This window comes from Capra hircus, chromosome 6 (assembly GCF_001704415.2).
Source record: "Capra hircus breed San Clemente chromosome 6, ASM170441v1, whole genome shotgun sequence".
NCBI lineage: Eukaryota > Metazoa > Chordata > Mammalia > Artiodactyla > Bovidae > Capra > Capra hircus.
Window position 1 is genome coordinate 26,705,311 of NC_030813.1, and position 18,986 is coordinate 26,724,296.

The following is an 18,986-nucleotide window of genomic DNA, read 5'->3' on the forward strand; positions in this document are numbered from 1 at the left end:
ACTTAATGACTGAGTAACAACAATGGTGATTCTATTTTAAGTTTATTGAGGAACCTCCATCCTTTTTCCAATAGCAGCTAAACAAATTTACAACCCCACCGATAATGTACTAGGATTCCCTTTTTTCCACATCCCAGCCAGGACTGGTTATTTGTATACTTTTTGAAGACAGCCATTCTGACAGGTATGAGTTTATATCTCATGGTTTTGATTTGCATTTCTTGATTAGTGATGCTAAGCACTTTTTCAGGTGCCTTTTAGCTAGATGTATATCCTCTTTGCAAAAATGTCTATTCTGGTCTTCTGCTCATTTTAAAATTCAGTTCACGGCAGTCACTCAGTCGTGTCCAACTCTTTGTGACCCCATGGACTGCCGCAAGCTAGGCTTCCCTGTCCATCAGCAACTCCCGGAGCTTGCTCAAACTTATGTCCACTAAAAGATGCTTGCTCCTTGAAAGAAAAGCTATGACAAATCTAGACAACATATTAAAAAACAGAGACATTACTTTGCCAACAAAGGTCTGTCTAGTCAAAGCAATGGTTTAGCCAGCAGCCATGTATGGGTGTGAGAGTTAGACCATAAACAAAGCTGAGTGCTGAAAAATTGATGCTTTTGTACCGTGGTATTGGAGAAGACTCTTGAGAGTCTCTTCGACTGCAAGGAGATCAAATCAGTCAAAGGAATGGTTCAGATCAAACCTAAAGGAAATCAGTCCTGAATACTCATTGGAAGGACTGATGCTGAAGCTCCAATACTTTGGCCACCTGGGGCGAAGAACTGACTCATTAGAAAAGACTCTGATGCTAGGAAAGACTGAATGCAGGAGGAGAAGGGGACAACAGAGAATGAAATGGTTGAATGGCTTCACTGACTCGATTTTTAAATTGTTCTTTTTTTAAAGAAAAACATATTGAGTTAAATGGGTTGTTTATATATTTTGGATATTAACCCCTATTCATATCATTTACAAACATCTTCTCCCGTCTGGTAGGTCATCTTTTCATTTTACTGATGGCTTCCTTTACTGTGTACAACTTTAGAAAGTAAATTAGGTCCCATTTGCTTATTTTTGTTTTTATTTTTAAGCCTTAAGAAACAGAGCCAAAAAGTATTACTACAATTTATGTTGTGATTTGTTATAAGACAGTAAAATGACCACAAGCCACATGCAGTTACTAATACGGCATATAATGTTACTGGCCTCACTATTCTTCAACATCTTATTTTACAGCAAATAGAAGATAATACAGTAGTCTGTGCATGTGCGCTCAGTAGCTTCCGTCGTGTCTTGACTCTGCAGTCCCATGGACTGTCACCCACCAGGCTCCTCCGTCCATGTGATGCTCCAGGCAAGAATACTGGAGTGGGTTGCCATGCTGTTCTCCAGGGGATCTTCCCGACCCAGGGGTTGAACCCGCATCATTTATGTCTCCTGCATCGGCAGGTGGGTTCTTTACCACTAGCGCCACCTGGGAAGCCCAATATAGTAGCTTCAGTTCAGTTCAGTCACTCAGTCGTGTCCAACTCTTTGCCAACCCCATGAATCGCAGCACGCCAGGCCTCCCTGTCCATCACCATCTCCTGGAGTTCACTCAAACTTATGTCCATTGGGTTGGTGATGCCATCCAGCCATCTCATCCTCTGTTGTCCCCTTTTCCTCCTGCCCCCAATCTCTCCCAGCATCAGACTCTTTTCCAGTGAGTCAACTCTTCACCTGAGGTGGCCAAAGTACTGGAGTTTCAGCTTTAGCATCATTCCTGTCAAGGAACACTCAGGGCTGATCTCCTTTAGAATGGACTGGTTGGATCTCCTTGCAGTCCACGGGACTCTCAAGAGTCTTCTCCAACACCACAGTTCAAAAGCATCAATTCTTCAGCACTCAGCTTTCTTCACAGTCCAACTTTCACATCCATACATGACCACTTCCAATTAAAGAGATTTAGCTCTGATTTAGTGTACATCTCTTCAACCCTTTTTCAATGTGCTTCTAAAAAGTGTTTAATTTGGGATCTTTTCCCCCTTTCTGGCTATTCCTTCCTTACTTTGAATATTTCAAGCAATGGGTTAATCATGGACTCTGCTACTGCTAAGTAGTGTCCGACTCTGTGCGATCCCATAGGCGGCAGCCCACCAGGCTCCCCCGTCCCTGGGATTCTCCAGGCAAGAACACTGCAGTGGGTTGCCATTGCCTTCTCTAACGCAGGAAAGAAAAAAGTGAAAATGAAGTTGCTCAGTCGTGCCCAACTCTTAGCGACCCCATGGACTGCAGCCCACCAGGCTCCGCCATCCCTGGGATTTTCCAGGCAAGAGTACTGGAGTGGGGTTATTTTGTCTTTAATGTTAAAATTTTCCTATTTCAACAATCTTTGCAGATGATCATTAATATTCACATACATTCTTAACTCAAAAAACGGAAAATGCAGTAAATAAATGAGTAACAATGAAAAATGAAATAACTTTGCTTTTGTTTATTTACTTGGTACAAATATATTCCCATGGTATGGCATCTCTTCCAGTTTTAACATAATAGATAAACTTTAGATTCATATGGATTTAGACTCATATAAAATCAAACCTCCAAAAGGAGAAGAATTCACTACAGTTGCCTACTTTTCTGGCTAGTTTTCTTTTTTCCCTCTAACCTAAAATATTAGAAACTTTAAAAATTATCTTTAATGTCAAGGATTCAATTTTTTTAATTTATAAAATAATTTATATCCATAATTCATTAAATCTTGAGATACTAAAATTCACATACTATAAACGTCTAAGAGGAATCTACGTAAGTTGTTATATAAAACTACATGCAAAACTATATATCTATATAAAACTATTAAAATAAAGGTAGAAGACTAATAAGCAATCATGTTCACATTTTCAGGATTGAATAATATATACAAATTTTAAAAAATGAATATCTCAATTTACAGCTATGCACATAATTCAAAGGCTGATATACTATGACCTTATAATTATAACCAAACAATTATTTGGTAGCAAAATTAATGCTCTACTGACTGTAATTTTGAAACTTAGAGGGCTATAAATTACTAAATTGAGAAATTTCCTATATTGTTTATTGGACTATTTAATAACCATGGAGTCTAAAATATATAATAATTAATATTAATTTTATTTATTCTTTAGGTACTAATTCTCATTAAGTACATGTCTGTCCCTGAATATACAAAGAAAGATATAAATTATACTGAACCTCATTAGTCTACTAAATGACAATGACTCGGAGATTGTAAAACTACACTGTACTTTTCATTAAGAAAAATTTTCTCTACAGACGGAATGTTGTCCAGGATTGACTACGTGCTGGTTCACAAGGCAAGCCTTGACAAATTTAAGAAAGTGGAAATCATATTGGGACTTCCCTGGCAATCCAGTGTTAAGACTTTGCCTTCCATGGAGAGGGTGAAGATTTGATCACTGGTGAGGGAGCTAAGCCGCTTCAGTCGTGTCCGACTCTGTGAGACCCCATAGATGGCAGCCCACCAGGCTCCCCCGTCCCTGGGATTCTCCAGGCAAGAACACTGGAGTGGGTTGCCATTTCCTTCTCCAATGCATGAAAGTGAAAAGTGAAAGTGAAGTCGCTCAGTCGAGTCGGACTCTTCCCGACCCCACGGGCTGCAGCCTACCAGGCTCCTCCATCCCACATGCCTCAGGGCCAAGAACCAAAAAGTAAAACAAAAGCAACATTGTAACAAATTCAATACAGACTTTTACCAAAAAAAAAAGAAAGAAAGAAATCATATGAAGCATCTTTTCTGATCACAACGCTATGAGATTACAAATACACTATAAGGAAAAAAAACTAAAAAAAAATCACAAACATGTGGCGGCTAAACAATTTGCTACTAAACAACCAATAGATCACTGAAGAAATCAAAACACCTGGAGACAAAAGAAAACGAAAGCAGAACGATCCAAAAACCTATGGGATGCAGCAAAAACAGTTCTAAGAAGGAACTTTATAGCAACACAGTCATACCTCAGAAAACAAGAAAAAAATCTCAAACAACCTAACTTACACCTGAACCAACTAGAGAAAGAAGGACAAACACAACCTAAGGTTAGTAGAAGAAAAGAAATCATACAGATCAGGACAGAAATAAATGAAGTAAAGAAAATGAAAACAACAGCAAAGATTAATGAAACTAAAAGCTGGTTCTTTAAAAAGACAAACAAAATTGATAAACCTTTAGCCATGCTTGTCAAGAAGAAAATGGAGATGATTCAAAACAAAATTGATAAGCCTTTAGCCATGCTTGTCAAGAAAAACATGGAGATGACTCAAATCAATAAAATTAGAAATGAAGAAGTTAAAACTGACACCACAAAAATACAAAGGATCATGAGACACTACAACAAGCACCTGTACGTTAATAAAATGCACAACCTGGAAGAATCGGACAAATTATTAGAAAAGTACAGTCTCCCAAGACTGAAACAGGAAGAAAAAGAAATTATAAACAGACCAATTAGAAGCACTGAAATTGAAACCGTGATTAAACACCTCCCAACAAACAAAAATCCAGAACCTGATACATTCAGAGATTAATTCTATCAAAAATCTAGAGAAGAGCTAACATCTATCCTTCTGAAATTGTTCCAAAAAATTGCAGAGGAAGAAAAACTCCCAGCCTCATTCTATGAGGCCACCATCACCCTGATACCAAAACCAGACAAAGATACCACAAAAAAGAAAATTACAGGGCAGAATCACCGATGAACAGAGACACAAAAATCCACAATAAAATACATTCCATATCTAACAATACATTAAAAGGATTACACACACATGATCAAGTGGGATTTATCGTAGGGATGCAAGCATTTTTCAATATCCACAATTAAGTGTGATGCACGAAATCAACGAATTCAAGAATAAAAACCATATGATCATCTCAATACAAATGCGATAAAACAGATACAGACTCCTAGACTAAGAGGACAAATTTATGGTGGCGGGGAGGGATAGCTAGGGAGTTTGAAATCAACATGTACACACTGCTACATTAAAACAGATAACCAACACTGACCAACTCTGTTCAATGTCATGAATGAGAGGGGAGGTTGGGAAAGAACGGATACATGTATATGTATGGCTGAGTCTCTTTGCTGTCCACCGGAAACAACCACAATATTGTTGACTATACTACAATATAAAATAAAAAGTTTAAAAAAAAAAAGAAAAAAAGAAAAATTTCCTCTAGTATTAATGCTCTCAACAAATAATTTCATTATAAACAAACTTTAAAACAATAAAAATAAAAATATTTACTATTCTTAATACTAATTGATTAGGCTAAGGACTTATGGTTTAAAGGCACCCACTCTTGACTTTTTAAAGAAAATCATTCTTTAATAAAGATTATCTTCTTAACATAAAAATATATATTAAGTCATTATATTGAATGGTGAAGTATTATAAGGGCTGCCATTAATATCAGAAATTAAAATAAGATAGTACTCATACCATTGTTATTTACTACTTTGCCGGCAATTCAAGCCAATCCAATTCCAGTAAGTCAGCTATAGTCACAAGGGAAAGCGGAAACAAAAATAACACTTTGTTGTATGTTCTGGCTGCAAAACCCAAGAGATTAGCTAAAAAATCATTTTAACTAACATGTGAGTACCAGAGGTAGTTGAATACAAATAAAGATATAAAAATCAATATATTAATAGCTTTCAAACTGATCTCCAACAAAAACCACCTGCAAGTTATAATGAGAGAAATTTACTTGTAAAAACAACCAAAAAATGTCAAATACATAGGAATGAAGCAGGAGGCAGATGGCCCTCCCCCAGGGTAAAGCAGTTGGAAATTCATTCCCTATTGACCAAAACTCCAAGATGAAAATGGAGACTAGCAGAACAATTAAGGGAGAAGGCTGGGCCCTGCCCAGACCACATATCCCTCATTCCCAAAGTCCGGAGACCTTCCTGATCACACATGCCCAGAGAAGCTCCTTGGAGGTCAAAGAGGAGTGATGTTAACTAATGCCAGGCTATCCATATGCCTCTGCAGTAGGATCCATCTTGGCTAAGAGACGTGCAGGCACACATGGAAGGATCCTGAGATATACCAAACATGTGCCTGGACCATGAACCAGGCAAATCAAAATGACTGGCCAAAGGAAAACCAGAAGAAATGGCTCATGTAAGTGATTTAAGCTGCCACGAGGATGCAACTCAGGGACTGTCCCTCTGAGTCTGCCCCTGTGTCTATCCGTACAAACTGTAGTCTTTTTCCTCAAAAACGCTCTATTTGCTTCACTACTTTCCACCTTGGTGGAAATTCTTTTCTGCAGAGCCGAAGGGGCAGGGCCTTCATCACTGACTACTAGTCCTGTGGCCAGGATCTGGTGCTTTCACCACCACAACTCAGTCTCAATCTCTGGCTGGGAACCCAAGCCCTGCTCCAAGCCATCGCAGGCCCAGACCACCCAAGATCAGGAATAGCACTTTAAATAAGATATATATAGAAAGCAGGTGAACCAAATTATATAATCGTAATGAGAAAAGTTGAATAAAAAGTACAATTATGCTTTTAGAATACAAAATCTTTTTTTTCAGTATATATTTGACACACAGCATCATTTCAAATCAAGTTTGTCTTATGTATTTTACTGTTAAGAAAGTAAGAAGTTTTTTCATATGTAGCAAACCTAAGAAGCAAAAATGGTATCACTTGTTAATTAGCTAGTGTAAGAAAACCCAAATCCTCTGTCAGTGCTTTAATCACAAACTATAAATACTAATAGAGGCTTATCTCCTTCTTGAGATTATACATAATGGAGCTTTCTTTGCCCCTTATGAAGTACAATGCTTAAAAACATAACAGAAAGCAAACAGCACCCAGTATCATGTTATTATCTTCTGTTACTAATCTCGTGGCCTGGGAAAGATTTCAAGATGATCTTTCTCGTTACTTCAATCAGATTCAAGTCTTTCTGTGACCCTGTTTCTATGAGCTCCTGAATATGAATATATTTGAATATAATCTCTACTTCCTGCTTCTGACTAACATATACCTTAGACCTATATGCTATCACTTCCTTAGACTCTGTCCTTAGGATAATGAACTTAAGGGTCATTATTTTAAATGGCCTCTTTTAAAAATGTCCTCTCCTCCACTGAATAACCCAATTGCATTTTATAGAGGACAATGATAATGATTTTGTCTCTAAATTGCATTGCCATCATACATACTGGTTGGCCCAACTCTTAAACCTTAACTCTTAAATCATAATTCAAGAAATGATGGCAAAATTAAAAAAAAAAAAAGAAAACAACAAAAAAAACAAAAAAAATTAAAAAAAAAAGAAATGATGGTTTACAAAGCTCCAACAAAAATAAAATATTTATAAATATTATATAAAATTTAAGAAGTGAGATTCAATATGTAATCACTAATTTTAAAACTCTTAATGAGACATTTGACTTTGGGGAACTACTAAGTCTTTAAAAAACAGTATGCATTTTATACTTACAGGACCACTAGCCCAGACTAGCCTCATTTCAAATGCTCAACAGCTATGACAGAGAGTGGATACTGTATTGAATAGCAAAAGTTTAGAAGATCCCTCTGGAAGGCTAATGAGTATAGTATTCCCTGTGTTCTTCCATGGTTAGGAGAATTTTTCTATTGTCTTGATCCTTACTGAGCACTTCGGCAATGTCAAATTCTTATTCCTTGAGTTTTCTGAAAATACTGCTCTAATACTGAATTGTTCTGCATATTGTTGTTGAAGAGTCCGATGCCAATCTAATTTCCTTTTCTTTTTAAATAACCTAATCTTTTAGCATGGAGGCCTGGAGGATTTCCTTTTTGTATTTATTTTTACCTTTGAAGTATCAAAGTTTTGCTAAACTTCCTCAAGATCAATTTTCACAAGCACATGGTGGGTACTTTCACCATATAGATTCTGGTTTTCTACTTCAGAAAAGTTCATACTCAAATATGAGTTCTATCTCAATGTTTTGTTTTTCTCCTTAAGGATTCCAATTGCAGGTATGTTAGATCTTTTTGCTTACCTTTTATATTAGTCCTTTTCTCTCGGATCCTTTATTTTGTCTTCATTTGACCCATTTTCCTCAATGTGGTTCATTAAATTTTCAGTCATCTCTATTCCTCCTTGGTACCCTGTAATTTACTCTTAATTTTTAAAATAATTCTTTTTCTTCATCTTCTAGTCAACTTTTACTTCACATCTTCCCAGTATTTATCCACTCTGGCTCCACGTATCTGAATTTCTTACTCATATATTCTTTTGCCTTTTCATATCTATAAAGGCTTAAGGATATTTAATATGGGTCATGGTGTTCTGTTACTGGTAACTGCTTCATGGTTGGTTTAGGAGAAACAAAATTAATAGCTAAAATGTTTCAATTCTCATTTTCTGCTTTTTTCCTTGTAGTAGCTATGTACATAGATAACCTGTAATTTCCTATTAAGTGTGTGAAAAGTGAAAGTGTTGCTTGCTCAGTCAAGTCCGACTCTCCGTGACCCCAGGGGCTGTAGCGTGCCAGGCTCTTCAGTGTGTAGTTTTTAACTAGCAATAAAAGTTGTATACAGTAAGGAAAAGATTTAGGATCGATTCTCAGGTTTTTTAGGTCGAAAGCTCCTTCTTCTGAAATTAAACCAAAGAGAGCTCTTAGTGTGTCTTCTAACAGCATGATTTTCTTACTTCTTTCTATAGGACACTTAAATGTCCCCATCTTGTGTCCCCCTTTCCCTTCATCACCAAGCCTACAAGGGAGAACAATTTCATCCTCTGAAGAGGCACTCTCCTGATCTGCTGCCTAGGGTCTTGCGTATCCTGGGAGACAAGTCTCCTTTTGATTTCCGAATAGCCAATGCTCTGAGTGAACCTAAGCCCAAATCTTAGGATTTTCCCACCAAGGTAAGATTTTTCTAAGAACAATTTTTATTGCAAACTATCACCCCTAGGGCTCCTGATTCAACCCCTCCTGTCTTTTCCAGGTAGTCTCTGCAGTCTGCATGAACTCTAAAATGGGATCTGAAGCCAAGTAGGCCAGATATAGGTATTTATTTCTCTCTCTCCTAGTAATCTGAAGTTCTTCGTTTTCTCCAACACAGGTTATGAATATTTTATTTTATCCAACCTCTTTTGTTGATTTTATACAGAATCTTTTTAGACTGTGTAGGAAAATTCAGATTTAGATGGCCACCACTACTATGGGAATATCAGACCACCTTGCCTGCATCCTGAGAAATCTGTATGCAGGTCCAGAAACAACAGTTAGAACTGGACATGGAACAATGGACAGGTTCAAAACTAGAAAAGGAGTATATCAAGGCTTCATATTGTCATCCTACTTCTTTAACTTATAAGCAGAGTATATTATGTGAAATGCCAGACTGGATGAAGCACAAGCTGGAATCAAGACTGCCAGGAGAAATATCAATAACCTCAGATATGCAGATGACACCACCCTTATGGCAGAAAGGTGAGAGGAACTAAAGAGCCTCTTGATGAAGGTGAAAGAGGAGAATGAAAAAGCTGCCTTGCTTAAAACTCAACATTCAAAAAACTAAGATCAAGGCATCCAGTCCCATCAATTCATGCTAAAAGATGGAGAAACACAATGGAAACAGTAACAGACTATCTTGTTTGGCTCCAAAATCACTGCAGATGGTGACTGCAGCCATGAAATTCAAAGATGCTTGCTCCATGGAAGAAAACTAAGAGAAACCTAGTCAATGCATTGAAAGGCAGAGACATTACTTTGCCAACAAAGGTCCATCTAGTCAAAGCGATGGTTTTTCTAGTAGTCAAGTATGGATGTGAGAATTGGATCATAAAGAAGGCTGAGTGCTGAAGAACTGATGCTTTTGAACTGTGGTGTTGGAGAAGACTCTTGAAAGCCCCTTGGACTGCAAGGAGATCAAACCAGTCAATGCTAAAGAAAATCAATCCTGAATATTCACTGGAAGGACTGATGTTGAAGCTCCAATACTCTGGCTACCTGATGGGAAAAGCCGACACATTAGAAGAGATCCTGATGCTGAGAAGATTTGAAGGCAGGAAGAAAAGGGAACGACAGAGGACAAGATGGTTGGATAGCATCTCTGACTCAACAGACATGAATTTGAGCAAGCTCCACGAGATGGCAAAGTGGACAGAGAAGGCTGGCGTGCTGCAGGTCATGGGGTCACAAACAGTTGGACACAGCTTAGCGACAACCACCACTAGCAGTAGCAGTAGCATAGTGTTAGTCGCTCAGTCGTGTCCAACTCTTTGCGATCCCATGGACTGTAGCCCACCAGGCTCCTATGTCCATGGGATTCTCCAGGCAAGAATACTGGAGTGGGTTGCCATTCCCTTCCCCAGAGGATCTTTCCAACCCAGGAATCGAACCTGCGTCTCCTGCATTGCAAGCAGATTCTTTACCGTCTAAGCTACAGGGAAGATCCAGGAAATCTTAATTCATCAAGAACTCTCAGTGTCTTTTTAGTTGACCACAGTCTCTAGTTCAGTCTCTTCTACTCTTCAAATACTACCTTTAATAAGGGCTTCCCTGGTGACTCAAATCGTAAAGCATCTGCCCTCAATGCAGGAGACCCAGGGTTCAATGCTTGGGTTGAGAAGATCCCCTGGAGAAGGAAATGGCAACCCACTCCAGTATTCTTGCCTGGAAAACCCCATGGACAGAGGACCCTGGTAGGCTACAGGCCATGGGGTCGCAAAGAGTCGGATATGACTGAGAAACTTCACTTTCTTTCTTTATTGAATAAAAACTGAACCCTTGGTAATTTATGATTAGCACCAGCCATAAGCCGTCATAAATGATGGACATAATAATCAAAAGAGCCACATAATACAAAAGTATGTAAAGGAGGAGACCAACATAATTCACCTTGCAAAAAAGACATACCACTCTGCGGTACATTTGATACCTCAGAGAAAAAAAATGATATCTAGATATTTCTATGAAAGAATTAAGTAAAATAAGCTTTCATTTCTACTAAAACAGCAGCAATCTTTCATGATCAGTAACTGCAGATTTAATAAGGCTATTGAAAAACAGCTGATAATAAATTTCAAAGTCTTTAACTCAGGAAATAATTTTGATACATGATAATGAGTCTGTTCAAAAAATTAAAGGCATAAAGCAGACTAAAAGTAAATGACAACAGAAAATTCTTACTGTTAGAGAAGATTTATGATCTACTTGAGCAGCTTCCGTACATTATTTGATATGCTTAGGATTATAGCCTAATAGGGAACCAAAAATCAACATAATGAATAAAATAAAGAACAAGGGCAAAGAAATAACCCAAGAATTCAATAGGGAGATGAATATTATAAAGTTATGAATATGAACTAGATACTAAATATTTCCTTCTTTAAAAACAAGTAAACTGATGTTCTTTCATAAGGTTTTCTATAGATAATAACTGCCATCAGGCAATTAACTCAAGCTAAAACACAAAGGTGTATGAGGCAGTAAGACAGAGGAAAACAGTCTAAACTGTTAGAAAAAAGATGTAAAAGCTGTGTTGGTGATCATGCTGATATTGTTCTGTGGTTCTCCCAACCAACAAGAACACGGTCCCCGTTCTCTTACAAAAGAACAGAATTTTTATTATGAATGACTGCTAATTTTGCTCATTTTGAGGCCTCTAATTTATGCTAGTAGGTTGTCCTACAAGGTGGATCAGATGTCATATTCTCTAAGGACAATTCCTGTCTTAATGTTTAGGGACAAAAATGTGGCCTGTTTTACATTTTTAAATAAGCATGAAATAGAGTACCAATACAACTCAACAAGCATTTACGGACAATCTTCTAACTATTCCCTTAATCAAGAGAGACCAGAATAAATCAGGCTGATTTCTTTACTGATAGCCTTTATATATTTACTAAAAACATTTGAGATCTGAAGTATTTAGTAATAAATGAGTGACTGAATGCTTCTATGTTAATTCAGATTTCAGATGTACACAAACTACTTGCTTAAACAAAATGTTTTCCATAACGTCTAGCAAATACTCAAATTTTCAACTTTTGTCTCTTAAGATCCGTACATATACTAGATTTAATGCCCACTCCAAATTCTAAAAAACACTCTGAAGTCATGCAAAGTGAAAATTCTAATTTCAGATTCTAATCATTTGTAAATTTCCACAATGTAAAAACTTAAAAGCATGATTTCTTTCCTTTCAGAAATGTCCCTTCCAATGACAGGTTCGGTTCAGTTCAGTTCAGTTCAGTCACTCAGTCATGTCCGACTCTTTGCGACCCCATGAATCGCAGCACGTCAGGCCCCCCTGTCCATCACCAACTCCCGCAGTTCACGCAAACTCATGTGCATCAAGTCTGTGATGCCATCCAGCCATCACATCCTTTGTTGTCCCCTTCTCCTCCCGCCCTCAATCCCTCCCAGCATCAGGGTCTTTTCCACTGAGTCAAGTCTTTGCATGAGGTGGCCAAAGTACTGGAGTTTCAGCTTCACCATCAGTCCTTCCAATGAACACACAGGACTGGTCTCCTTTGGGATGGACTGGTTGGATCTCCTTGCAGTCCAAGGGACTCTCAAGAGTCTTCTCCAAAACCACAGTTCCAAAGCATCAATTCTTTGGTGCTCAGCTTTCTTCACAGTCCAACTCTCACATCCATACATGACCACGGGAAAAACCATAGCCTTGACTAGACGGACCTTTGTTGGCAAAGTAATATCTCTGCTTTTTAATGACAGGTTAGTAAATAATAAAATAAAACTTTTAGATTTCCATTACCCACATTACTATCTTGTACAGATAGAGAAATCATTCTTTCTTGATCAGGTGCAATACTAATGCAAACACTGATATTTTTAGTTAGAATACCTGACACTAAAGGAAGAATTATGAAACTAGAACTTCTCTGTGTAAAAAAGCCAGAATAGATTCTCAGTTACATGCTTTATAATTTTACCTTTAAGAGCACAGAAGTAGCAATGGATCAAGCACTTTATTCAGAGAAGTAAGAACAACTGTATAAAATAAACATCTCGTTGATATTTTAAAATTTTTTCTTGCTTAAAAGCTAGATGTTAATTTTATAAAACACATCAATAAATATCTAAAAATATACAGCTCATGGGTTTATAAATCTCCTTCCTCTGTACTAATAATTTGAAACCACTTTTTTTAAAAAAGCAAAAATTTAAAACCATAGTAAAATCTAGCTTCTGAAAACACTTTCACATTCTATAAACTCAGAAAAAAGCTGCACTATACTCAGAATGTAGTTATTTAAATTTTGTAAACCAAGAGTTACAATTCAAACTCTAGATTCTGCCAGAACAAGGCAAGTAAACTTACAGGGACTGTTTCCCTACCTTTTAAATGGTAATGTATATAATACCTCATCATGGGTCTATTGGAAAGATCAGACAACAGATTAAGTTTGAAGTCTAGTGCTAAGTAGTACACAGTGGACACTCAATCAGTGATACATATCATTCGGAAGTTAAAGACAGGACATCTGCAGGAACTACCTCTTCCTACATCAAATTATTTTGTGTCAACAGTCTCAGATGTGAAGACAATTATGAATTTTGTTACAGATTCTTCAGAAGACATATCCCTTTTGTTCCCTTCCTGAAGAGTCAATGATTAAATTGGCAGTTTGTTGTTTTCCTTACCATTGTGGAACTATCTGTCCTTAACATTTTATGAAATACAATTTCAAGACCATTTTCAATAAATGGGGCTAACAAATAACTCAGCAATGGGTCTGAAATTTAATCCAACACCATACACACGTGTCAGTATTTCCTGAATCTGTTCTTTAAAACACTATAAAATTTTGCTTCCTTTTTTCACTTCTCTTCATCAACTTTCTCTGGGTTTCAGTCTTTCCAGGAGAGCACTGAGTGCCCCTCAATGTCTTATCAAGGACATGGAATCCCCACCCTTCAGGTTCTGAATGAATGGTCCATTTGGGAAATACTGCATGTTTCTAACATAAAGAAAAAACTGGGCCATTTAAAACAAAAGAAGTTATAAAAAAGCAAGGCTTAAAAAAAAAAATGAACTTGAGATACTCAATTTATGTAGACTAATTACATATTATGTAAATCGACCTATATAGGCATGCGTAAAAATCAGGTCATCCTGTGGTTTTCTCTCATCTTAAGACCACCACTATCCATAAGAATCTTTTGTCATTGTGTAAATAGTTTACATCTATGATCCCCAATAAGGAAGTCACCAACCAAACAGGGTTACTGAAAAGTTAAGAGTAAAAACCCTTAATCTTTTATTAAATTTAACTATTAAATTTAAATAGCCACATATATCTACTACAACGGTGAACAAAGCCTTACACATTCTCTTCTCTCTTTTTTTAAATTTTTTTTTGATTTGGACTATTGTTAAAGTCTTTATTGAATGTGTTACAAAACTGCTTGCGTTTTGTTTTTTGGCCCTTTGTCATGTGGGATCTTAGCTCCCAAACCAGAATGGAACCCAAACTGCCTGCATTGGAAGCAAAGACAACCTCTGGACCACCACGGAAGTCCCTTTTTATTGTTCCTTTGCATTCCCATTGTGCCCTTTATCCAGATGGTCTCATTGAACACCTTGTTTAAACCCCTTCTGTGATATCTCTAAGATCAAACAGCTTGACAAAACTGCAATCTCAAAAGCAAACAGCTACTGAAATAGAATTATAAAAGCCAGCTTTAAAATGTACTTTTTCATGAAGACCACTGCAATCAATTATTTTAATTTTCTTATCACAGTTTACTATAGAAAAAAAAAGCATACATCTCAGAGTGCTTCAAATTTAACTTTAACAATACAGTATATAACTTCCCTCCTGAATTATTTGTCAGCTACATAATTACTCTCAGGGTAAAATAAAGGCATAATTAAAAACAAGTAAAGCACAAACCAAAGTACAGCCAAGCAGAATTAAGAGAACAAATGAAAATTATTCTGTACCTATCTACTCACTGTGATAATACAGAAATTAATGACTGGAAGTATGACGGCTCAAATGCAACAATACAATGAATTAGTCAGTGAAGAGCTGTGTAATTTTTATCTCTAGTATTATTTACCACACAACTAAAGATCAGGAGTTACCTCAATTTTAAGGGATTTTTGGATGACTCTTTGCAATTAAATCTATGCATACATTATTTTAAAGTAAAATGATTAAAAAGCTATCATAAAAAAATGTTAAGGGTTTTAAGCGCCCTCTCTGTTTCTTCCTTTTTTCATAAGCTTCCTCTCTGCTTCTCCTCTCCACATGTTAACACAGTCTTTTTTTTAAAGCACAAATGTAGGTGTTAAGAAGAAAAACAACTCTTGGTGCATGTCTGTTAAGAACTGCCTCTCTCTGGGATTGGTATTAATGTCACCACTACCAATCAATTTCTCCTTTCTTCTGCCTATCAACTTGGCTTTCAGTATCCTGGGGGTGGGGAGGTAGGTAGGAGTGTGGAACAAGGAAAACAACATCAGTATTCAAACACAGGATTCAAAAGAATTCAAACAATGTGAATGCAAGTTATTTCCTAAACTATATATGAATTTCTGAAAGACTGCCGACTTGATTTTTTTTTGTTTGTTTGGCATTTGAGTAAACATAAAAAAAACTTACTAAAGTGTAAAGTGAAGTCGCTCAGTCGTGTCTGACTCTTTGCGATCCCATGGACTGTAGCCTGCCAGGCTCCTCCATCCATGGGATTTTCAGGCAAGAATACTGGAGTGGGGTGCCATTTCCATCTCCAGGGGATCTTCCCAACCCAGGGATCAAACCAGGTCTCCTGCACTGCAGGCAGACTCTACAGTCTGAGTGACCAGGGCACCGCCCCCCGCCACCTAAAAAAATCAACTTACTATTTTGCGTCAAAGCTTGAAGTAGACAATCCAAGCATCCTTCTAAACTATCATCAGTTCTGTCAGCAGCTGTTATCTTCAGCTTCTTCAAGGTATCACTGAGATTATCTGCTTAGAGAAAAAAAGAAATCAGAAACCTCACTAACCATCATGTTACACGATAAACAGTACAAAGAGGCAAAAGGCTCCCATTATGGTGAATTAATTTTCATATACATTCCAAAATGGCAATGGACTATACAACTACTCATTTTTTAATAAAATTTTATACATTTAACTCATATAAAATAGTCACTGTATCTGTATGATACCAAGAATATTCCATAGTCACAGAACATCTTTTCAGCATTCTTATGCCTTATTTATTGTTCACGAACCAGCTATGGTTAACTGAAAAAAACAGAAAGTCCACAAAAACTTACATAAGCTTTGCAAGTAATAATGGATTACATTTTTTTGGCTTCCTCTGTTGCATTTCAAATATATAAAATGAAAATGAAGCTTTAGAAAATTTTCAAAATAATTTGACTTAAAATAATAAAGTCTATTTATTATTATGGGCTTCCCTGATGGCTCAGATGGTAAATAATCTGCCTGCAGTGCGGGAGACCCAAGGATAGGGAAGATCCCCTGGAGAAGGAAGGGAATGGCTACCCACTCCAGTATCCTTGCCTGGAGAATTCCATGAACAGAAGCCCCTGTCTACGGAGATGCTCAATAATATAAAGCTTTTTAAAACTGCCACTTAAACACTTCAAAGTACTGCATTAAGTCAAAATGTGTACATTTTGGATTTTACAGCAGTTTGCATGCTCAGTCACTAAATCAAGTCTGACTTTTTGCGACCCCATGCACTGCTGTAGCCCTCCAGACTCCTCTGTACATGGGATTTCCCAGGCAAGAATACTGGAGTGGATTGCCATTTCCTCCTCCAGGGGATCTTCCAGACCCAAAGACTGAAGCCACGTCTACTGCATTGACAGGCAGGTTCTTTACCACTGAGCCGCCTGGGAAGCCCTTTAAAACACTGCTCTTCTCCTAAATTAAATATGGATTTCTCCAGACCATAGATTGTTAAAAATTTTTTACATATTAAAAATTATTTAGGATGCCAAGGAGTTATTAAATTTTTATTAAAGTATATTGACGTACAATGTTATATAAATAACAGGTGTAGAATACAGTGATTCACTATTTTTTAAGGTTATAATCCACTTATAGTTATTATAAAATACTTGCTATATTCCCTATATTGTACAATATACGCTTGTAGCTTATGCTCTACATCAGTTTGTACTACTCAATCCTTTACCCTTTCATTGCCCATGCTTTATTCTATGTATCAGTGAGTCTGTTTCTTTTTTGCTGTATTTACTAGTTTGTTGTATTTCTTAAATTTCACATATAAATGATATCATACAGTATTTGTCTGACTTATTTCACTTAGCTTAATACTCTCTAGGTCTACCCACCTTGTTGCAAATGGCAGAATTTCCTTCTTTTTTATACTGGAATACTGCGACAAACAAAGTGTGATATCATTTATATGTAGAATCTAAAAAATTCAGCAAACTAGTAAATACAGCGAAAAAGAAACAGACTCACTGATACAGAGAACAAAGTAGTGGTAACCAGTGTGGAGAAGGAAGGGGAGAGGGGCTGCTATGAACACTGGGATGAATGTATCATTTTGAATTAGTGTTTTGATATGTACACCCAGGAGTGGAATTACAGGCTCATATGGAAGTTCTATTTTTAGAGAAATCTCCATGGTGTTTTCCAGTGGTTGCACCAATTTACATTCCTCCTAACAGTATTCAAGGATTCCTTTTTCTTCACATCCTCACCAACATGTGTTACTTGTGGTCTTTTTAATGAGAGCCATTCTGTCAGGTGTTAGGTGGTAGCTCATTGTGGTTCTGACATATTTTACTGATGATTAATGATGTTGAACATTTTTTAATATGCCTAATAGCCATCTGGATGTCTCTGGAAAATATCTGTTCAGGTCTTTTGTCCATTTTTCAATCCGGTTTTTGGTTTGTTTTTTTTTTTCTGATTTTCAGCTGTATGAGCTACTTATATATTTAGGAATATTAACTCCTCATTGGTCATAGTATTAGTAAATATTTTCTCCCATTCAGTAGGCTTTTCGTTTTGCTGATGCTTTCCTTTGATGCACAAATGTTTTCAAGTTTACCTAGGTCCCATTTATTTTTGCTTTTATTTATTTCCTTTGCTTTAGGAGACTGATCCAAAAAACTACTGCTACAATTTATATCAAAAAGTGTTCTGTCTATATTTTCCTCTAGGAATTTTATAATTTCTAATCCATTTGGAGTCTAGCTTTGCATATGGTATTAGAAAATGTTCTAACTTCATTCTTTTCCATGTAGCGATCCAGTTTTCCCAGCACTACTTATTGAAGACACCATCTTTTCTCCACTGTATGGTCTCACTTCCTTTGTTGTATACTAATTGACCATAAATGTGTCAGTTTATTTCTGAGCTTTCTATTCTCTTTCCTTTATCTATGGTGCTGCCTGTGCCAGCACCATACTGTTTTGATGACTGCAGCTTTGTAGTATAGTCTGAAGTAAAGATGTGTAATTCCTTCAGCGCTGGTCTTCTTTCTCAGGATAGTTTTGGCTTTTCAGGGTCTTTTGTGCTTCCACACAAATTATTAAATTATTTGTCTTAGTTCTGTGAAAAATGCCATTGGTATTTTGACAAGAATTGCATCTGTAGATTACGTTGGGTAGTATGGTCATTTTAACAATAGTAATTCTTTCAACCCAAGAATATTGTATATCTTCACCTGCTTGTAAAATCTCAATTTCCTTCATCAATGTCTCACAGTTTTCCAAGTACAGGTCTTTTACTCCTCAAGTTGGTTTATTCCTACGTATTTTATTCTTTTCGATGCAATAGTAAATGGGATTATCATCATAACTTCTCTTTCTGATAGTTCATTGTTAGTGTACAGAAACACAACAAATTTCTGTACAATACTTTTGTATTCTGCAACTTTACCAAATTCATTGATAAGGTGTGAGAGTTTCTGGTGGTGTCTTTAGGATTTTCTGTGTATAGCATCATGTACAAAAG

The 18,986-nt window shown here is 36.8% G+C and overlaps 1 protein-coding gene across 5 annotated transcripts in view; it reads right to left on the reverse strand.

Annotated features, from left to right (window-relative positions):
- RAP1GDS1 (Rap1 GTPase-GDP dissociation stimulator 1) overlaps window positions 1-18,986 on the reverse strand; it is a 156,253-nt gene that overhangs the window by 98,224 nt on the left and 39,043 nt on the right. For 3 of the 5 annotated variants that reach the window (XM_005681399.3, XM_005681398.3, XM_018049296.1), the window contains exon 2: window positions 15,879-15,989. In XM_005681399.3, coding sequence (XP_005681456.1) covers window positions 15,879-15,989 — 111 coding nt within the window. The remainder of the gene's footprint in view (window positions 1-15,878; window positions 15,990-18,986) is intronic. The other 2 variants (XM_005681400.3, XM_005681397.3) reach the window with 1 other exon arrangement.